Source organism: Patella vulgata, chromosome 2, assembly GCF_932274485.2.
Source record: "Patella vulgata chromosome 2, xgPatVulg1.2, whole genome shotgun sequence".
Lineage (NCBI taxonomy): Eukaryota > Metazoa > Mollusca > Gastropoda > Patellidae > Patella > Patella vulgata.
In genome coordinates this window covers 32,802,690-32,820,268 of record NC_065880.2, presented here as the reverse complement: position 1 = coordinate 32,820,268, position 17,579 = coordinate 32,802,690, and the positions used below count along the sequence as shown (strand labels likewise).

The window sequence follows — 17,579 nt, the reverse complement described above, 5'->3', positions numbered from 1 at the left end:
GGCCAACAGAAAATTAAATTAACATTAACATAATATATTTGTCAGTACATGTAAATACTGGATATTTGAAATCTCAGTAGATGTGATCATTTCCTTTAGAAATAAATGCTTACAGCTATACTGTTATATTGCGTCTTTTTCAGTGGTAACAGGCCATCATTCTTCAATAAAACAAAAGACTTCATAGCAGCTTCTACAGCCAGGTCTCTATGAGTTTGTTGTTCTATAACAGATGATGTGATGGAGGCGTAGGGATTCATCTCTGGTGGATCAAATTCTCCCAATCTCATTCTGGTATAAAAGAGTGGTTTGACCCTTTGTCTAACCATACCTTCAGTGAGTTTTCCTGCCTTCACTGCATCAGCTACAATTGAATTTTGAATACAATAATAAATATTTCATGTCTTTCATTATTTGGACTTCTTTATTAGTACGTAAATATTACTAGGTAGGTAAACAACCAAACAGATGAAGCGAAATAATATTACAATAAAATTACATTAAGTGTAAAATAAATTAATTTAAAAAACTGTTTTATACCTTTCCACTGAACATATATGTAATGCGTACCCAAAATGATAAATTTTATAACATAAAACTATTTCGGTTAGTTTCCGGTAACGCTGCTGAAATCAAAGGCTAAATATCCACTACTGAACAGTAGCAACTACTTACAGATGGATTTATACACCTCGTGATCGGTTTTCTCCCAAGCTAGTTCAAGATTACAACCAGCGTTAACTGCCACAGCAGCAATGTCCACTGTATTATCAAGATAATGGTGCCAGTCCATAACATTTTCAAGAGCTGACATATCAGTGACTACATAACCTTTAAATCCCCACTCATTACGCAGAATATCTGTTAGCAGCTGTTTATTAACACATGCCGGTACTCCATTAATGCTATAAATTAAAACATGTATACATGCCGTCATTTTATATAATTGTATGGGGATCACGTGGCTAAGTGGGTAAGACGCTAGCTCGCTATCCTGGAGGTCGGGTGTTCGATCCCTGCATTGGCCGAGAAAGTTCATCCAGATTTTCCGGCGTGGTTCTCCCTTGTCAGTGATGCAGGACGGAGGGGCTGACAAGGAAAGCTGTCTAGTCGTTCGGATGGGACGAAAAACCGAGGTCCCGTGTACACATTGGCGTGCACGTAAAAGGTCCCTTGGCAGTTGGAATTCGATATAAGAGTAGGCAGTAGTGCCGCTGTCCGGGCAAAATTTCCCTCATAGCACACTGTATGGCGTATGCCCGTCTTCATTAGCCCAGGTTAGGAGCAGAACAGTAGGACGTTAAACCCCATTTCATTTCATTTCATTTATATAATTGTATAATAATTTTTTATATGCATACCATCCCCAACTTGTGTACATCATTAATATATTCAACCTGGAAAGCTTAACACGTATGATGCGTTCCTGTGGTACGTTAATTTCGTCATTTACAATGCGATACAGTAGTAATATCACAAAGGCTTCCCGTCTTCATTAGCCCAGTCGGTGCATAAAGGAAGGGCGTTAAACCCCATTTCATTCGATAATAACTCTGTATATCGTATATCTATCTTCTGTAACCTACTCTTGGAATAATCTCAGATTGTTGAACCGATGAGCTGGTTCTGCAGGTATGCGGTTACAGTGTTTCTTAAATTACAATCTGACTATCGCCTTAATGTTTAAATATCTAATGGGGGTTTCATTCACCGTGTGGCCCTCTCAATCCTTTATTCGTTGACTAGTCTATCTCAATCACTACACAGAATTATGCCTTCAGAAATTAAATGGATTTTTGTAAATGTGATTTTGTAGGAATTAGTCATATTTTTAAATATGCGACCTATGACTAGACCATAAGAAAAGCTCATCCAAATTTATGTATTTCTAATGGAATACCTATTGTAACTACACATAAGACTGTAAGATCCTGCTTCAACACAATATCTAAAAGCTGGCAGAAATGTTGTCCTCCAATCCCGTTCAGATACCTAGAAAAACATAAATACATCTACGTTTGACCGAATTAACTTTTAATCGCAAACATTTTAAATTAGTAGTTATTAATTGTGTTGTGTTATAATATATAAAAAAAACTACATACATTAAAATTTAAAAATTCACCTTAGTATCGAATGAAAATCTAGATACGGGTATATTATCCGGTCCACCATGAACGTCAAAATGTTTACACCCAGCATTAGCTCGGATATATCGTGTATGGTTTCCTTGTAAACCTTTAACAAACGCCGAAGCTAACATACCATTTATATATGGATCCTCGCCATAAGTTTCCTATAGGTGTTAAAATAAAGATTGGACACATTAAAAAAGAATTTATGTAACGTAGACGTTATCGTAAGGATACGTGCCCGGTCTTTATAAAACAGTAAACGGTGCAAAAAAGGTTCGTAAAAAGAAACCCTGGAGAAATCTTTAACAGTCACAAACCTAAGTAGGCCATGTTCCCACTTTTTTCACAAGCAAATTAAAATACATGTACCTGGTTTCTTCCCCATCTCGGATCTCTCATTATGTTAATTGTTGGTGAAAAACAACTCAATCCATTTTGTTGAACATCCAGACTGTAGTAAGCCCTTAGTTCTGTTCCGATTGCCTCAGCCACTCTGAACACTACATCATAACTGAAAGATTGACATTAAATAGCCTCTCCCGCAAATAGTTGCCGTTAAACATTGAACATTATTAGAAGTTTATAATGTTGTAGCACAGAAACTATTGAAATACTTTTACCAGACGTAATATCAGAAAAGAAAGATTGGATCATGTCCCAAACGGACAAGCTTTAGATTTTCTCGAAGATAAACAGTTGTTCAGAATTTAATTGAACTGGTGACCAGCTGTGTGTCTAGGACCCCAGTACATTTAATGAAGTCTGATATGGACTTAGAAGAACCTCCAGGATTTGGTTTCTATAGGACTGTTCAGAGAGTGTGTCTGGTCGTTCGGAGAGGACAAAATCTGAAGATCACACCCTTGCATATGGGATTAGTTGCAAAATGGTCGAAACATTTGGCTGTCTAAATCAGTAAACCGTATTATATTCTAATGGAAATGAACAAAAAACAATATACCTCCATGTAGCCGCTAAACCAACAGATTGAGGAAATGAAGTAGAATTTTTAAAGGCAAGTCCGTGTAAGCATTCATTATCCCACTGATATGCTCCAATTCCTAGTCGTGGTATAGCAGGTGCTGGACCAAAAATCCCGACACCACCACCACGGCTCATCTGTAAAGCTATTTCGTCAAGATTCAGCCGTCCTACCAAATCATCGACACGGACATCCCACGGTAAAGACATATCTCTAAAGAGATAATCCTGAAGGGAAAGCTCTACCAGAATAAAAAGACCAGCGAGTCTTGTTGTTAATAGCATTTTCAGTTTCTGATTTGTACATAATGTGCCTCTGTTCTTAAAGAAATTAGCTTATCTATTTATTTATCTTGTATCAGTCTTATAACTGACGCAAGACATTTGTATTATAGCCTTGTAAACAAATCTCAGGGCTAACAATGTGACAGACTAACGTCCCATCTTACGACATTTGATAAGATTTCACTTTGTTTTAAGAATGAGATTGTCAGATATTACATCTGGTGTTTAACGATGCAATTTGTCACGTAGACAAAAAAAAATGGTGTTGTGAAACAAATTGTTGCTCATAACATGGCAGTTTTGTTTATTTCATATTTTCCGATCGAAGTCCATTGCGATTTGTCAATGTAAAAGACCAGCGTCTTTAATGTTATTCATCTTATTCTTAACGTTAGTTTACACTAATTAATTCTTTTGTAAGAGGTTACCGTCTGACACCAAATTTATAGAGTAGTTATTTTTATTGTACGACAAACCAAGAAACCACATTAAAATGTTTCAGCTCATCAATAATTTAATATTTAAAGCTAAAATAAAGTGGATACAATATCAATTTACTCATCTAACAAACTTTGTATTTTCTTGAATTCGTCAACTGGACAGTATATTTCACCACTGGTTAGGGTCGACTGTGCTTAATGTTTATGATATACTCCTTAGTTGTAAATTTGCATTGACTGGTTTAATCTTTTATGGATAATTGGTCTAATGTCAATGATATGTACATTAAATATAAAATGTAAAGTCTGATGTGTTTGCTTTTCCTAACAGATTTATTAGTATGGTAACACAATAACGGGATAAAATAAGTAAGAAATGGAAACTTGACCTCGCCGGTATGTCAAAGTAATTTCATTTATAAAACATAGTGACCTTCGATGCATTAAAGATTGCTCTATATTTTGATAATAACATTATCTGATGATCTGACTTTGTCGATAATAATATAGTACCAGGTTCATATTCCACAGCCAAACCTGAGTCCACATAGAGTAACATACGAACTCCCAATGAATCAATATAAATAAGTTTAATAAATGTGCGTTCAAAGTGTAAAGAGAGTATTTGATTACTCTAAAGAAGTAGGTCTACACCATATGAACTGTTTCACACTGATAAAGAAATACACAATCTCCATTTGTGGTCTTTAATAAATTGGATAAAAAAAATGTTTGCAATGGAGAAGGTCGTTTTTCTTCTTCTTCTGGTAGAATTATCTCACCAGAACTATCCATTTAGAAATGTTTCCCTATCCTGGGATATTCGCGTTGATGATTTGGTAGGAAGACTTACACTGGAAGAAATGGCCTTACAGATGGCAAAAGGAGGGTCTGGCATCAATGGACCAGCCCCTGCTATACCACGACTCGGTATTGGACCCTATCAGTGGAACACAGAATGCCTTCATGGAGATGTTGGCGAGAATGCTACTTCATTTCCACAATCGATTGGTTTAGCCGCCACATGGAGGTACCTTATACTATTAGCTTTTACTAATATATATCCTTTTACATTCTAACGTAATGATGTAAAATTGCAGGCGTATGTATGTCTGAAGAAATTTATTTTTAAATTTACCTTTTATTTTCCATTATTATGTCAGGGATGATATGGGTAAGTCAAGTTTATTACTGGTGTCATTGTTAGTGTACAAATGAGCTAAATGTGCAAACAAAAATATCCCCAAAAAAAGATCCCACCCTGACTATATTTCAAATTACGTTATCCAGTAAACGATTGGACTAGAAATTAAATGTAGCGAAAGATGTTGCACGTTTCTATCCCAGATCAGCCCGAACCAGCAAATGCGAATGTTACTAATCATATTTAAGAATGGTAATTTCAATCTAAATACTAACACTAAAGGTCAACGCTAAACTAGATGTATAACCGTTTAACACCATACTGAAAGCATATCCGAAATATCTACCATTAAGACGACAGATGTACAAATATAACGACTCAATACTGACAATACTCAATGTATGCAAACTAATGCTTATATGTTGTTAACTATAAACACGTTTCTTTAGTTCTGATCTTTTGTCTGAGATGGCTACAGCTGTATCAACAGAAGTAAGAGCTATCCATAATGAAAATATCAAAAAGAAAAGTTATGCTGATAATACTGGATTAAGTTGTTTCGCTCCAGTTATTAATCTAATGAGGGATCCAAGATGGGGGAGAAATCAGGTAAGATCCATGATATATCTGTTAGTTAGAATGGCTACATCGCGGTCGTGTGTTCCAAGTCGGTTGTTTCATCCCATGTCTTTGAATACAAAAGTACAACAAAATATGATTAGCTTTGTCAGCTTCTCAACTGAGAATTGGTATCAGGTGTTCTATAAAGAGTAAACGTACCCTACCCCGAATGTGATGCTTTCACCAGTATATGAATAATAGGCATGCATTGTTGGAATTCTTTATTTAAATTTTTCTCCCGGAAATTAAAATCGTAACATCGAAAACAAGGGTTGTAGTTCATCCAGCCCCGGGAAGACGACGACCTGTGTCAGTATCCGTAGTTTCTTAAATTAAATAACTAACTCATCGGGATAATGTCACCGAAATCACAAACTAGAATTACTCAACGATGAAACATCTTCTAAGCAACTGTGATTAAATTTGTACGATTTGGCAAGCTTTCAATTTAATTTTTGAGGGTTTGCTGGATGCGTATGCATGATGAAATAAATCGGAGCAGTAATAATGCACATTTAGTATCCATAGGTATGTTACGGTTGCCAAAACCAAAGTGATACAACGGGGTTTTAAGCCCTGCTTTTATACACCGAGTATAATGAAGACGGGTATGTGAATAAGAAACATAATTTGTACTCTTTTGCTATTTTAGGAAACCTATGGCGAAGACCCCTTTCTTAGTGGAATGTTGGCTTCCGGATATGTGACTGGAATACAAGGGGGCAATCCTAGATATGTTAGAGCTAACGCTGGATGTAAACATTTTGATGCATATGGTGGACCTGAAAATATTCCCGTGTCCCGGTTTGCATTCAATTCTCAGGTATTGTTGTAGCTAATTCTTATATGTTCTAAGCTGTCCAGATACAAAATGTTTAGAATCGTTCCTAAACACAAGCTTTGTATTATTTAAAGGTATCCGAAAGAGACTGGAGAACAACCTTTCTACCTGCTTTTAGATATTGTGTTGATGCAGGTATCCTCAGTATTATGTGCAGCTACAACAGGTAATATGGAACTATATATCAAGAGTAATTTTAATACTACGCGTTTACCCTTGTCGGTGGTGCAGGGCGCGGTGTCTGACAAGGATTGGGCGAAAAACCGAGGTTCCGCCTACACATTGGTGTGAGCGTCAAAGAACACTTGCCAGATGGAATTCGAAATAAGAGTATATATAGGTCGTAGCACGGCTGTCCGGGTAAAGTTTCCACCATAGCACACTAGCCCTGTCGATACAGAAAAGTGGGACGTTAAACCCCATTTCATTTCATTTCATTTCTTAGTACTGCGTTAGTATTTGACTTTCAACGACGACTGTAATATACACATTGGAATAATTTTCAAATGTCTCAGTTCTCGCGAAAATCTAAACCAAGTATGGAGGTAACATGGTTTAAAAGTAGTGGTGTTTTTATTTTTGTCTCCAGAATTAACGGTGTCCCAGCGTGTGCCAATAAACAGTTACTAACAGATATTCTTCGTGCAGAATGGAATTTTACGGGATATGTTGTCAGTGATATGGGAGCTATTGAAGACATAATAACAGGACACCATTACTTTAACAATAGTGTAGATACCGCTGCAGCTTCTGTCAATGCTGGGTGTAACTTAGAATTAGCCCACAACATTACTAACGAAGTATTTAATTCAATAGGTATGTACTCTATCAACTTATATTTATGTAAGGTTACTTGTTATAGATGTTGAAATTCAAAAGTCTTGCTTAGAAGAGATTGTTCACTAGTTTCTATATTTTAAACAAACTAGATAACGATGGCAGCTACCTATATCTAGGCATTTAAGTGTTATCCCTAATGAAAGAATGTGTTACGGGCATCATCCTAATTACCAGGTCTTTTAATATGGCTTCACTAAGTTTACAAATGGCGATGGCTTTAGTAAGTCGGCTAAGTTTGTTTATTTTGGCTTTTCTGAATTAATGTTAGTCGTGTGTCTAGCCTTTCTAATTTGAAACTACTAGTTCCGATTTTGCCACTGCCACTATGTGGGCCATCTAGTTTAAGAGTAATTTTTATTCGCGTTTTCTAGGGTATATGTTTGTCATTCACAGCGGATGCAGTTAATCAAGGAAAACTATCAGAAGAGTTAGTAAGAGAAAGGGTAAAACCCCTTTTCTATACCAGAATGAGGTTAGGAGAATTCGATCCACCAGAGATGAACCCTTATAACTACATTAATACATCTGTTATAGAAGAACAAAGTCATAGAGACTTGGCTGTTGAAGCTGCTATGAAGTCTTTTGTTTTACTGAAAAATGACGGCACTTTACCATTGAGAAAAAACATTTATAAAAGTATTGCTGTAAGTGCATGTCTCAATAGTGTAATTTTTCTTCAATGTCAATTCTAGGTCGCCAGACACTAACTAAACTGCAGTGTAGCGTTTAAGAAGGAGTTACGTTAAGTTTCATTTAATATTGCACGAAATGTTAACATAGGCTGTCTCATATGAAAGTGCATCGTGCTGTGGCTGTCTCTTATGACCCCAAGAATTATACAGAAGCCAAATCTTGTATGGCAAGCCTCACATGTTAATTTGATTGAGACGTGAAGACTATAATGTAAATCACAGATGATATTTTGCAGATTATTGGACCATTCGCAGACGCAATTGATTATCTAGATGGTAATTTTGCTGCCAATCCTGATCCTAAATTCAAGACAACTCCCCGGAAAGGACTGGAATCATTGGGAATTGTGTCCAAATATGCCAGTGGATGCAATGATTCCCGTTGTAATATATATGATTCCGATTCTATTAAAACCGCTGTAGAAAATGTTGATGTGGTTTTTGTTTGTATTGGGCTAGGTAGGTAACAAAGATAATAATTAAAACAGCAATCTATTTGGGATTGTCAAACATGAATGTTATTAAAACTCAATAACTAGTATTCTATTTATTTTATGTAGACCTTTTCTCATCTATCTATTCTCTTATGATCTTCCCTAATTTATATGTAAAACCCACCTAGTCATAGATAAACACGATTTCTTTCATTCATTTTTTTTATCTTCTGTTAAATAGGTACTTTAGTAGAATCAGATGGGAATGACAGATCCGATTTAAATCTACCCGGTAGACAACAGTTGCTGCTGGAAGATTCTGTTAAATATAGTAAGTTCTGACAATAAAATATTTCGATGATTGCCATATAGCTACGGTTTATAAAACACATATTTCAGTGTGGCCACAACCTACACATTTTCTGTGCAATATCGGTCGATCATGAGCAGATGACCGAATCCCAGATAATTTTTTAATGTAGGGCTAAAACTCAAAAGGTTAAACACATTTAGATCGGTTTATCATGTACCGTTATTCTTTCTTTTAGAGTATCCGCCTACTTTACCCATGTGATTACTGGGCAGAACATGGAACTTATATTATTTCCCCGTTCACAGTTAACTAAATACGTCTCGTGTATTGATGGATTAGATTGTTGCACATTGCTATTGCATGTATATGTAGACTATGATATATGGTTCAGTCCAACAAGTTCTGAGAAATTTAAATTTTGTTTTACTGTTATGGTGATGCTATTTATAATTAAAATAAATCTGTTACTAGAACACATGACCAGATTGTGGTCTATTTATGATTCAATACATCTTATGATTAATTACAAGAACGGCATGCGAGGGATGATGGTGAATATATTTCGTGTATTGTAGGTGGGAATGCGAGTATTATATTAATCACTTTTAATGCCGGACCTGTAGATATTCAATGGGCTGATGGTAATGATAGAGTATCTGCTATTTTGGCGGTTTTCTATCCGGGACAAGCTACCGGGGTAGCCATAAGGAATGTTCTCACCAGTTCTGATAAACCCCAGTTTGGTAGATTGCCGTATACATGGTATTCTTCCGCTGATCAGGTAGAGATGATTCACCAATTTTTAGTCACCAGTGTACATTCTCACCAGTTTACTTACGTGACCGAATTAATTACTTGATACACTTATTTTAGTCTGCAATTGATAAATGGTATTATAGTGTTTTTGTATTCGACCGTTCTGAAGAGAAGATTGAACTGGTGCTATTTTTGCTTTAATTGCTCCGCCGAAACTGTGTATATTTTCATGGTTTTGCTTATTTTTAATATGTATTTGTGTTCATATTGTTCATAATATTATAATTAACTTCTTATTACAGGTTCCACCAATTGTAAATTATACTATGGTAGACAGAACATACCGATATTTTTATGGTGAACCACTATATCCCTTCGGTTATGGTTTAACCTATACTACATTCGATTACAGTAACATGGCTTATCCAGCTTCTATTAAAGCTGGCGATGTTCTCCCATTGAATATAACCTTCTTCAACTTTGGTCACGTAAATGGTGATGAGGTATGATAAAATAGTTTACCAGGCAACGTAACATATAACCAGCTGCAGTTCCGCCGTCTGCACAGTATAAAAAGACACTTTATTTATGAGGAAATTATTGAGGGCCAACAATACATAACTGTTCTGAAATTTACGTCATTGTTTCAGTAATATAAGCACTAAAAATAATGTGTAGGCTTACTGCCTTACTTTATTATTATGACTTGCGCACAGGGTTAGCCATTCTTGAATTAAGCCCTATCCAGCCACATATTAAAATATAATGGATTCTCATTATATTTATTTAAAGATACATTATGTAAGATTTAGATAAAGAACTAGCCATTCTTGCTATAATAGTTCGAAAGTAGATGATGTAAAATGAATAATTTGAAAATTTCATTCAAATTACTCTATTGCAAGCGAAGATATTAGCCTTTGAAGGTTTGGCAGACGTATGCAATAATTTCAACCACCGTACTGGTTGATCGAAGCTAAGTCTCGGTCCTCCATATTTGATTAAATCAAAGTATCGCTGAACCATTCTAATCTATTTAATATCGGAGAAATCTGATGCCATCGAGAGTTGATTAAGGCCTGGATCAGTTAATTAATGTCTAATTAATACTTTAGAAAACATTTCAGGCCTAAAGAAAGACCTGCAATAGGCAGATTTAGCTCTTGCATAATGCATGTTTAACTAAAGATACATGTACATCGTCTAATATCTTATTAGTCTTCCTTTATACTTTCAGATCGTTCAAATTTACATATCATGGAGTCCTCTTGATGGATCAAAAGGCACAAGTAGCAGTGTACCAACACCTAGAATGACACTTGTAGATTTCTTCAGACAATCCACTAAGCCGAAATTTGAAAATATAATTTACTTTAATATTGCACCAGAACAAATGGCTGTATATACAGAAGATAGAGGATGGGTAGTTGAAGAAGGTGAGGTTCGACCCTATCGGTTGTCTAAATATAAAAGGAGCCTTAAATATGACCGTCATTTCAATGAACATTCGCATCAACATATCCTGTTGTCTGAATTTGATGTTCGGTCAGCAGCCCATGACTGGATGAAGAATCAGAACGGAGAGACAACCCAGCACCTTAGGCACTTGAGCAGGCATGGTTCAAAGGAGTTTTTCCAGATTCACTCTCTAAAGAGACTTTAAAAGACAATGATCAGATTTTCATGTGTACCCTTGTTACTGATAGAATTTTGTATGTTATCTTCCTAGTGCTGATTTTGCACGCTTAAAAAACCGCTCCGCATAGCCAAATAAACTACTATGTAAACCGCGCCAGAATAGTCCACAGATGCCGTTTTTCAGCAGTGTTTTTCAAAATTCGCTGGCGGTCGGCTTCGCGAACAGAAGATCCGTGCTAGGAGAATTTAACCTTATTTTAGGCCATGTGGTAAACAAAGAAATGCTTCTCTGGGAAACCCAATGCTACATGTCAGATTTAAAAACACTTTTATAGTTACAAAAGAACCGATTTACTTAAAATCTAATATAATAACAAATGTGTATAATTAAAACACACGTTTTGAATGTTTCAGGAACTATTTACATCTATGGCGGAGGAACACAACCATTTCCGTCAAAAATGGGAGACACTGGATTTTACTCTGGCTCATTTAAAGTTAATGGAACAAAAGTGTTGGGATTTTTCTAACGCATAAACTTAAAATAAATATATAATTCTTCATAATTCATTCACTAAATCAAGATTAGCTTTGTATTTTAGTCGTAGTAAATAAATATTTAGAATTTTGTGTCATTATATTGAAATTATCTAAATATACCCACGTGGTGATAATTATACAAAATGTATTTAGAGATGAATACTATTTAAAAACGTAGTATACAAATCGCCCAAAATTGGCAGAACTGTCAATATATAGCTAGCGGCGAGAATGTCCCATACTTTCGTACACATTTTTTTTACACGCTTGCTCAACCCTTGACAGTTGTAATTCTCCCATACACCCCCACCCGCCTATTCTCATTACACCACAAACAAAACATGAGCACAACAAACAATAGCAATGTTCAACTTTAAAACAAAAAAGTCCATAAATTTGATCACCTAAAGTTGTTCTGCAAGTCTATGTCTGCAGCAAGCTTAGGTATACAATTCAAGATCCACGTACGTCACTAGTATACTCTTTGACACAGTACATTCACCAAGTCCAAAAATTTCGTTAAGTATTTCAATTATGTTAGGTTACAGATTTTGAGTTGAGTAAAAAATGGGTTTTAGGAATCCCGAATCACATTTACTTATACCACTGAAATACTTAGATAGGCCCGGTCATCTTACATTTGAATGAGATAAACATACGAACAGATCCCAAGACTAAACTACTTATATCAGTTACCTTATACTGTAATCCATACACTGTATGTCAGATTGGTAAATATACCTGTCGTTTACGCCCGTAGCCTACCTTTATCAAATTATTCAACACAAATTGTTGGATTAAATTTACTAAATTTACAATATATTACATTTATATTCTTCTTTTTTAGACCATTATTGATAGACACCGCATTTGCCACTGGATCCTCTATTTTCAGATATATTTAATTATCATCTATGATTAATATAATATTGGCGATTTAGTATTAGTTCATTTAAATTAATCAGACTTTGTGTATTTAAGCATAACAAAATGCATTGAAATAAACGCATAAATCGACGATTATATATCTCTTTAAATAAGTATAAATGGGTCATCAGTTTCCCGGTGTCCATTGTTGTACAATTCTAATGCGATTATCTGATAAGAAATCTATAAAAGGAAAAGATTTGAATAGCAAGGATACTATTCACAATGTTCTGGCTACATAAGGTTGTCTGTATTTTCGTCCTGGTTGAGTGGTCTGTCCAGGATTATCCATTTAAAAACATTAACCTATCCTGGGATGCTCGTGTGGATGATTTGGTGGGCAGGCTGACCTTAGATGAGATGACGTTACAGATGGCTAAAGGTGGCGCTGGTATAAATGGACCGGCTCCGGCAATACCCAGACTAGGCATCGGGCCATATCAATGGAACACTGAATGCTTACATGGAGATGTCAGTCAAAATGCCACGACTTCATACCCCCAGTCTATTGGACTAGCTGCTACATGGAGGTAAGTTTCGTCTTTTAATAGTGTGATTTATAAAAATATTTAGAATAAAGTTCAGTTTTACTTCATATATCTACAGGCGTCTTCCTGATTGCGAGGACTGGAGAAATGAATTGCCCTATATGCGGTGCGATATGTGAGTGTGTTCTGGGACAAAATTCGAGATATTCAGGGAAATTATCTTCGTTCATTCGATGTGTAATTATAGTATTCTTTAGTATTCGTGATGTAGTTGTTGATTTATTTACCAAGTGGTTGTTATTAAAAGAAAACAATCGTATATTTCAGTCCTGTACTTCTGTATAGAATGGCTGAAGCAACAGCAACTGAGGTCAGAGCTGTCCACAATGCTAATATTCAGAAACATAGCTATACTGACCATACAGGGTTAAGTTGTTTCGCACCAGTCATAAACATTATGAGAGATCCAAGATGGGGTAGAAATCAGGTTAGTGTCAGATTGTAATTCTTAAACGTAAAAACTGATCATCAAGCAAAGCATCAATGACATTGTAAATACAAAAATACAGGAAACTCTATCTTATCAACCATTGAGCGCAGCTCCTGCTCATTCACATGAAGTATGTCAGTACAGTTTGCTTCATTTTTTTTACTTCTATCTGATTTTCTGTATGATTGTCCCTCAGCAGCTTTTTGCCTCTGATCCACCTTTCACCCATATAAAAAGACACATATATAATTTAGGAAGGAATTAATTGGGTTCATGGATATATATTGAGGGATTTTCTTGATCTGAAAAATAAAACAGTCTTTGAAAGTAATTTGTTTCAGGAAACGTATGGAGAAGATCCATATCTTAGTGGAATGTTATCAACATCTTATGTTAATGGACTCCAAGGAGATCACCCAAGATATGTGAGAGCTACAGCTGGGTGTAAACATTTTGATGTTCATGGTGGTCCAGAAAATATACCCGTGTCCAGATTCAGCTTCAACTCAGTGGTAATATTGCACGATTTTTGTATCATTCGTGTATATCACACCTACTTTATGAGCGCATATTACCTATATGTACCAGTATGATAAACCTTATTATTTAATCTTTAAAATCTGTCTGGTACAAACTTTTAAATAAAAGAAGCTGTCCAAAAATAGTGAATAAAACTGGATAATTCTGCTTTATAAACTCTTAGAAACCTTTATCCTAGCCGCAAAATGAAGATTTATTAAAGCTGGGTAAAAGCTATATATTTATATATATTTGCTGGTAAAATACGAACTCAATTAAATATGTATGTTAAAGGTGCTAAATCTCTATTCTTTGGCAACAAGAAATGGATACAAATGAGTCGCAATGCATGTAATAATGTTAAATAAATTTAAACTGAGTTACATTCAATCGTTTCTGTTTTTACTGTAATTTCTAATCAGTTATGTTCGGCGAAATTGAATGGCAGTCTTTGGTGTCAGGTTATTCCAGTCTACATTGGCAGTATTCTCCTGTTGGATATGTTTAGCCTCGTTCATCGAGTCGCTTCATTACAAATGACGCCCGAAAGCATTCTGGCACGCGATTCGTGTGCCAAGTTTAAAAGTTTCATTTTGTCTTAAATATCGGATATCAGAAGCCCACCCTTTAATCATACCAGCATCGTCTTTCCACTTCCAGACATAAGCACCGTAACATCCTTTTCTTTATTTAGGTATCTACGAGAGATTGGAGAACAACATTCCTGCCAGCTTTCAGATATTGTGTAGAAGCAGGAACCTTTAGTGTTATGTGCAGCTATAACAGGTATACAATGACAATTCTTGTCTTATTTCTGTCGTGGTACGGAGGTTGTATTATTTTGACTGTCAAACCTACTGAAAATGTTATTCACAATGTGCATACATCTTTACTGTACAATATAGTCTATTCAACCACTAATGAAATTGATTTAGACTTAGTCCATAACCTATATTTGTTTATGTCTGTTATAAAAGCGGTATCATTTGTTAGTCGCAACTTATACATATGCAAAATGTAATCCATTTTATTTAGTATCAATGGTGTACCATCATGTGCAAACAAAATGCTACTAATTGATATTCTACGTAACGAATGGGGGTTCAAAGGTTATGTTGTCAGTGACGATGCTGCTATAGAAAATATTATATACCAGCATCATTATGTCAACAACTCTGTAGATGCAGCGGCGGCCTCGGTAAACGCTGGATGTAATTTAGAATTAGTAGGACCTAAGAAAACAAATGAAGTTTTTATGTCCATTAGTAAGTATTTCCAACCCTTTAGTAAGTATAATCAACCCTTTACTTAAACATACATTATGTAAGAGCTAAATCTGACCATTGCAAGTCTTTATTTAGGCTTCAAATGTTATAGAAATTATTAATTAGACCTTTATTTACTCGACTAGCTCAAAATCAGCCCTGTAGACCCATGGGTGGCTTGGATACAGTTTGGATTTAAACAGATGTCACTACCGGAAACTGGTGATGAAAGGCCTGCCAAGCGAGGCTACCATAGCCATTGAGCATATTACTTGATAATTGAGAATATGTGGGTGGAGTTATCGTCTGTCGATCAAACGATAGCCAATTCTCATAGACGGTGCAGACACAATTGATGCATATTTCTAGTCCAAACTTCCAACAGTGACACTTCCGTTCAGAACAAAGTAATTTGACTGAAATTTCAACATTTTTTTTTTTATTATCTATTTTTGAATTATTATAGCAAGAATGGTCAACTCTTTATAAAACTCTTAACTAATGGATCTTTAACCTTTTAGATCATCTTGGACTTCCCATCGGTCCACTATTACCTTCAACCATTGAGTTAAAATTCTCGTATTAATTACACAAGAGATTGTTCTCAAATCGTTGACAAGATCTCTATAGCCCCAACCGTCTATTAATATGACCGGTATAATCCATAGTTTACCAAGAAGCCTAATAATGTCACTTTGCCTGTCCAGCTATGGCGCATTTGACAAAAATGCACAGACTGGCACTGAGCGTTAATATTTCAGCTGACGCCGTCAAACAGGGTAAATTATCAGAGGATTTAGTAAGAGAAAGAGTGAAACCTCTATTCCATACCAGAATGAGATTAGGAGAATTTGATCCACCAGAGATGAATCCTTATAACTACATTAATACATCTGTTATAGAAGAACAAAGTCATATAAACCTCGCTTTTGAAGCAGCTTTGAAATCTTTTGTTTTATTAAAAAATGATGGTCTGTTGCCTTTAAAACAAACTACATTTAACAGTATAGCTGTAAGTTCTGTTTTTCTATTTCGGTATTTGGAAGGGGTACTTACCTTTTTTTAACTTTAATGTCAGTTGGCCCCGAGTTAAGAATTTACTCAAATTTCAATCACTGTTTATGAGCCATATTTTTGACCCAGAGACACAAAAATTTGCATATATATGTAGTTTCTTATTGATGTATTTGATACACAAAAAAACAACAACAAAAATATAAAGGGCTATATTTTAGTTAAGATAAGGCGAACAGATTTAACTGTATATACTCTGAGATAGCCAGAGTAGCGTCAACTCAGTGCAGTTCCGCCACTTCGGGACTGTCCGTTTATTACCGAGTCATAGAATATCATGGATTATCGGAGTTCCTATCCTTTATTTCATAAAAATGGGTGAATATTGTGTATTATACAGATTAAACGACCGAAAGCCAAACACCGGTACAAACGCCTTTGTTTTTATTTTTAGATTGTCGGGCCGTTTGCTGATGCGGGTTATCTGTTAGGTGGTGATTACAGTGCTAACTCGGATCCAAAATTTATTTCCACACCACGGCAAGGATTATCATCACTTGGTACCAAGGCGAACTATGCCAGTGGATGTAAAGACACAAAATGTTCTACCTATGATTCAAGTTCTATACAAACAGCAGTTCAAGGCGTTGAAATTGTTTTCGTATGTCTGGGATTAGGTGCGTTATAAATGCATAAAAAAAACATGTAACAATCATCCTACATATCCCCATAACCAACCTCCTAACTTTGGTATTCTTCCGCTTCTAAACCATGTATCAAAACCTGGCACAAAATGTCAATTCGAACGCCCTGCTTCGATTCTAAAAAAAAAAAACATCGACAGAACTGGCCATACAAAAAGGAATAAAAGATGGAAAGACTAGTATTAGAACTACATTCGTGGAATTTAAGGGTGGTCTGCGCCCATGATGAAAAATACATTATCGCCCTTTCTTACTTTATTATTTAATCGTTTGAATAAAATTTATATTTCATTATCAGTTACCTATTATGGGAGATGAATAATATATTAATTGATTATATTTTAAGGGACCCCAGTGGAAGCTGAAGGTAACGATAGGCCAGATATAGAATATCCTGGCAAACAGTTACAATTATTGCAAGACGTTGTAAAATATGGTAAATTATTCGTATATTTCTATATTGTAAATATTAGGTCATCAGTATTAAGGTAACATGATACGAATGATAATAA

General features: G+C 35.5%; 2 protein-coding genes across 2 annotated transcripts; both read left to right on the top strand.

Annotated features, from left to right (window-relative positions):
- Window positions 1–4,578: 4,578 nt before the first annotated feature.
- On the top strand, window positions 4,579–10,806 carry LOC126809585 (uncharacterized; the record flags this gene model as incomplete). The annotated part of the gene is made up of 11 exons (XM_050534215.2): window positions 4,579–4,871; window positions 5,435–5,594; window positions 6,259–6,429; window positions 6,522–6,613; window positions 7,037–7,263; window positions 7,681–7,923; window positions 8,202–8,438; window positions 8,655–8,744; window positions 9,302–9,507; window positions 9,785–9,985; window positions 10,720–10,806. Coding segments are annotated over exons 1-11 (2,007 nt in total), but the record flags the coding sequence as incomplete, so codon positions are not given.
- A 2,006-nt stretch (window positions 10,807–12,812) lies between these two features.
- On the top strand, window positions 12,813–17,051 carry LOC126809589 (uncharacterized). Its single transcript, XM_056099088.1, has 7 exons — window positions 12,813–13,117; window positions 13,403–13,562; window positions 13,907–14,077; window positions 14,779–14,870; window positions 15,120–15,349; window positions 16,111–16,361; window positions 16,818–17,051. The coding sequence occupies exons 1-7, from the start codon at window positions 12,813–12,815 to the stop codon at window positions 17,049–17,051; spliced, it is 1,443 nt and encodes a 480-aa protein (XP_055955063.1).
- Window positions 17,052–17,579: the final 528 nt, after the last annotated feature.

Excerpts from the sequence above, each read along its gene's own strand:
- LOC126809589 (XM_056099088.1), top strand. The coding sequence starts at position 12,813 with ATGTTCTGGCTACATAAGGTTGTCTGTATTTTCGTCCTGGTTGAGTGG. Across the intron at positions 13,118-13,402 it reads GGACTAGCTGCTACATGGAG|TCCTGTACTTCTGTATAGAA; the intron begins GTAAGTTTCGTC and ends CGTATATTTCAG. Across the intron at positions 16,362-16,817 it reads CTACATTTAACAGTATAGCT|ATTGTCGGGCCGTTTGCTGA; the intron begins GTAAGTTCTGTT and ends TTTTATTTTTAG.